Source organism: Sinocyclocheilus grahami, unplaced genomic scaffold, assembly GCF_001515645.1.
Source record: "Sinocyclocheilus grahami isolate Dianchi unplaced genomic scaffold, SAMN03320097.WGS_v1.1 scaffold149.1, whole genome shotgun sequence".
Lineage (NCBI taxonomy): Eukaryota > Metazoa > Chordata > Actinopteri > Cypriniformes > Cyprinidae > Sinocyclocheilus > Sinocyclocheilus grahami.
In genome coordinates, this window is record NW_015505328.1 from 1,210,853 (window position 1) to 1,216,033 (window position 5,181).

The 5,181-nt window shown below is 38.7% G+C and overlaps 1 protein-coding gene across 2 annotated transcripts in view; it reads left to right on the plus strand.

Moving 5' to 3' along the window:
• Positions 1 to 466: 466 nt before the first annotated feature.
• med30 (mediator complex subunit 30) overlaps positions 467 to 5,181 on the plus strand; it is a 14,950-nt gene continuing 10,235 nt past the window's right edge. Inside the window, exons 1-3 of one of the 2 annotated variants that reach the window (XM_016281458.1) lie at positions 467 to 594; positions 939 to 1,176; positions 3,252 to 3,359. In XM_016281458.1, coding sequence (XP_016136944.1) covers positions 1,024 to 1,176; positions 3,252 to 3,359 — 261 coding nt within the window. In that variant the 5' untranslated portion in view covers positions 467 to 594; positions 939 to 1,023. Of the gene's footprint in view, positions 595 to 644; positions 820 to 938; positions 1,177 to 3,251; positions 3,360 to 5,181 lie in introns of those variants that run through there. The other variant, XM_016281459.1, reaches the window with a different exon arrangement.

Consider the following 5,181-nt stretch of genomic DNA (forward strand, 5'->3'; position numbering starts at 1 on the left):
TTTAAGATATACTGGGATTTTTAAATGTGGCAAGCATAATCTCAAGACATAAAAATGCAATAATGTATAGGCTAGGCCAGTGGTGCTCAACTCTGTTCCTGGAGATCTACCTACTTGCAGAGTTCAGTTCCAACCCTGCTTCAGCACACCTGCCTGTAATTATCAAGTGCTCCTGAAAATCTTAATTAGCTGGTTAAGCCGTGTTTGATCAGGGTTGGAGCTGAATTTAGGGAAGGTAGATCTCCGGGAACAGGGTTGGGCACCACCGGGCTAGGCTATAAAATATGATTGAACGCTAGATGGCGCCCTGCACCTTCATCTAAAAAGCGTACTCGCATTTACATCACACATGTAAGCTCGTAGAATAGCTGTTTGTATTAAAAACAAAATTTCAGTACGATGTTTGTTTGAAAAAAAAAAAAAAGAAACCTTCTGTTTCCATCAAAAATCTTTCTTTGCTAAGCACTGAGGCTTGAGCCACACACTTGCATTTGTGGTACACGGTGACTTCTCGTGAAATCTCGCGATGGCTGACCGAGAACACAGCACGGGAAGAAATGACGTCTTGACAACAACACTAACAAAGTGAAAAAGGTATTTAAACGCTGTTACTGTTGCATACATTTAGACGAATAACATTTTCTGTGTTTCTGTCACATATCACGTTATGATTATGGCACGTTAGGGTTTTGCTTGTCCATTGTCGTTAGACATTCAAGCTTTGATGATAGTAGCTCAATGTAGAGATATGCTTTGTTGTATCTAAAAAATGTTTATGCTGTTACGACTATGATTATGTGTTTTCACTTGCTTTTGCAGGTTATTGTTTTTATTTAATGTTTATAGTTTGATTAGATAGTGCTAAAATGTGATGCATGGTTTATGTTGATATGTTTTAGGTGTAACATGTCAATACTCTCTTTCTCTCTCTTATACAGAAATGAATATATATTGTTAATGGACATGCCACAAAGTCCCACTGAATAGCCACCCAGGCATCAGTGCCCACATCCCGCTGTCCCCATGACAACCCCTCCTCTGGCCCAGTTCCCTGGGCAACAGGCTCAGGCAGCTCGGGATGTGAATACAGCCTCGCTATGTCGGATCGGACAGGAGACGGTGCAGGACATAGTCTTACGAACCATGGAGATCTTTCAGCTGCTGAGAAACATGCAGGTACATTCATCCCCTCAAAGGCATCCATCCACAGGTGCAGAGGTGTAAAGCATTGGAGTAAATGTACTTAGTTACTGTACTTGAGTATCTTTTTGGGTACTTTGTATTTGTACTGAGTTTAAAAGATATTAGCAACTTTTACTCTTTATTTCACTACATTTTTGAATGAGTATCTGTACTCTTTACTCCACTACATTTGAAGTGAGTGTTGCAGCGATCTTTTAAGCTGTTCATTGGATACCTTTGCACTGCTGTTTTTGTGTTAAACTTTGACTGACTAAAAAAATAATAATAAAGGAGAAAGGCAGACTTGCACTACTGTTTCAAATTTGGGATCAGTAGTATTGATTTTTTTTAAAGAAATGAATACTTTTCGGCAAGGATGCATTAAATTGATCAAAAGTGACAGTAAAGATTTGACATTGTTACAAAGGATTTCTATTTCAAATAAATGCTTTTTTTTTTTTCTTTTACTTTCCCTTCCTTGAATTCTGAGAAAAAAAGGTATCAGAGTTTCCATAAAAATATTACATTGCATTTATAATAATAATTAAAGTTTATTGTGCACCAAATCAGTAATGGAGGAATGGCTGCTGAAAATAGAAAATAACAAATAGAATAAAAACAATTTTAAATCATAATAATTTACAGTATTACAGCTTTACTGTATTTTGATCAAATAAATGCAGACTTTTAAAAAAACATTTAACTTTTACCGACACCAGACTGTTTTCATTCATTTTTAATCCAAGATGTTTTTCTTCAGGAAGGCATCAGATTGCTCGTGGCAAGTAAATAACCAAATACTCGTATCTTGTGTATAGTGACCCTGATTTATACAGGTGAGATTTGAAAGGTGCCTCATTCATCTACTGTTGAGCATTAAAAATAAATGGTATGATTGTTGAACCCTTGCAGCAATGACTTGTGATTTGTGGTAACTCGGTGATTGAATATCTAGGTTTGTGTCCTGAAGGTTGCAGGTTTAAACCTCATAAAGGGGGGCACTTAACCTTAGGGTTTTCCAGAGGGACTGTCCCTGTAATAATAGGATTGTAAGGATAGAAAAAGTGAAAAATAAGTAAATGAATGAATGCTAAAAGTTGACTTCGCTGACAGGAGTGGCACCCAGGGTGGTCTTCTGCTGCTGTAGCCCGTCTACTTCAATGTTCAACGTGTTGTGCATTCAGAGATGCTCCTCTGCATACCTCGGTTGTAATGAATGGTTAGTTGCGTTACGGTTGCCTTTCTATCAGCTCAAACAAGTCTGGCCAGTCTCTTCTGACCTCTGGAATTTTCGCCCACAGAACTGCTGCTTACTAGATGGTTTCCTTTTTTTTTTATTTATTTTTTTTAATTTTTTTGGACCATTCTCTGTAAACCCTAGAGATGTAGAGTTGTATGTAAAAATCTCAGGAGATCAGCCGTTTTTTAAATACTCCGATGAGCCTATCTGGCACCAACATGCTCGGTTTGGACTTCAGCTTGTCTTGACTATATCTGTGTGCCTAAATGCATTGAGTTGCTGTCATGCGATAGTTGAACAGGTGTACCTAATAACGTGGCCGATGAATGTATGTCACTGTGGTAATTACAGTGGCTAGCTGTACGTGTGCATTTGTTGCTGCCATAAAGCAATCTGTGCTTTTTTCACTGAATTTTGTACCCACTCACCAAACTTGCATACTCCCACAACAGCTGTTTGGGAAGGAGTGTAGGAAAGAAACAGAAGCCGTTCGACTTATTAGAAGTCAGTGTACCATCAGAATGATTATGAAACTGATGTTTCAAGGTAAATACTCTTACATGCAGTTGCTTTAAAAGACCAATAAAAAACAACAACATTTAGTAGACTTTTACCAGAGCCTGATTCTTTTTTTAAAGTGTGAAATGGGCTCTATATTTTTCCTGGCTGCTGTTTTTGACATCACACCTCCGGATAGTTGGTAGTGAAAGGCTTGGAACGGAGTATGTTTCTGTAGTGCCATCAGTGCCAAACAAAAACGAGTGCATAACAGTAATTGAAGTAATCAAAAAGTCACTGTGGTAATTTTATTCTGTCTTTTGTTTTTCAGCAACTTATCCCCTATGTAGAGGATGACAGTTCTAAACCGGATGACCGAATGGCCAATCAAATGCGTGCAGCCAGCGAAGAGAGAAGAGAAGTACTGGAAGTTAATAAGGTTAGAACCTTATTTTTTGGACATTTTACGTTTGACAGATGCTTTTATCCAAAGCAAATATTAGGTTGTATTTAAAGTATACATTTATGAGGTCATGCCTTCTCTGTGAATCGAATCCACTGACAAAGGAACACTCCTAAATCAAATGGTAAAATAATACATTCTATACAAAATTGTTTGCAGTGTATACACACTGCAACTACACATATAACTACATCTATACATTAATACTTGAATTCAGCAAGGATGCATCAAGTTGATCAAGTCTTTTGACAGTAAACGACACTTTTACATTATTACAAAACAACATTTCAAATAAATGTTGTTAAAATGTTATAGAACTTTCTATTAATCAAAGAATCCTGAAAAAAAAACTTATCATGGTTTCCACAAATATATTAAGCAACTGTTTCCAACACTGATAATAATAATGAAAAAATGAACTCTAAATGAACACTAAATCATCATCATAAGAATGATTTCTGAAGGACCATGCAACTTTAAAGGGGTCATCGGAAATGTGACATGCACTTTTACAAGCTGTTTGAACTGAAATGTGTGTTGGAAGTGCGTGTACACAACCACCCTATAATGATAAAGATCCACCCAGTGTTTTTTTTTTTTTTTATCTCGTTAAATCATTTGCCCTTTCTCAAATCGAGCCGATCTCCGATGCCTGTCTTTGTGTCCTCACACAGACCCGGCCCTCCCACATTTGTTTGATTGACAGTAGCGTTTCAGCACAGACTAGACTGGCATCTTACCTTAGACCCGCCCTGAATGAGCTGTCATCGGTCTGCCATTGTTTCCTGTCTACATCTACTCCGGCAGTGAATGTCTCCATAGCGATTTAGGTGTTTTGTTATTGGATGTAATAATGAACATAGCAGTTGTCATTTACTCCCGAAATCTGAGCCGCTGAAGACACAGAGGATTACATTTGTTTCTGAAGGGAATGTGCCCCCGATCCACCTAAATGCGTCTATCTTCACACAAATCATTTGTGATCCAGCTTCACCTACAGAAGAAGTGAGTGTAAGGTTTTTTTTAAAGGGGTTATATGATGTGATTTTAAATTTTTCCTTTCTCTTTGGAGTGCTACAAGCTCTTGGTGCATAAAGAAGATCTGTAAAGTTGACTAAAGTCTAAAATCCAAAGAGATATCCTTTATAAAAGTTAAGTTAACCACGCCTACCTAAAACGGCTCGTTCTAACACGCCCCCACATATCTACGTCACTATGTGGGAAGATTTGCATAACGCCACCCAAATGTTCACGCAAAGAAAGAAGGCGTAACTTTTATTCTCGCTGTAGTATTGTTGCCGTCGCCATGTCGTGAAGAGCTGTGTGTTTCGTTGTGAAAGCGAAACTACTTTGTTTGGTCTTCCAAAAGAGGACGATATCCGCTTCGTCATGCCTGGAGCTGATCTGTGCTGGTCGCTGAGAAAATACATCAACTTAGTGCTGTGGATCACCGGATCGGCTTTCACCGTGGACGAAGCCGAGTCCAGCCCAGACCCGTCACATGTAATCCGCCGGCTGCGCTGTTCTCAAGCCCGCACCTCAGCTTACGCTAGGCCGCCCTGTGTTTCGTTGTGAAAGCAAAACTACTTTGTTTGGTCTTCCAAAAGAGGACACGACTACAAATCAGTAGTTAAGTTGTATTTACAACACTGTTCCAGAACTGATCCTGGAAGAGTAGACTACAATGCCGGCAGTTCGGACTCACAGTCTGTAAGTACTTTTTCATTTAAAGGATTTGCCACTGATGATTCAAACGTGAGTTTTGGGCAGTGTAGAGTAGTGTTTGTAGTTTGTCATT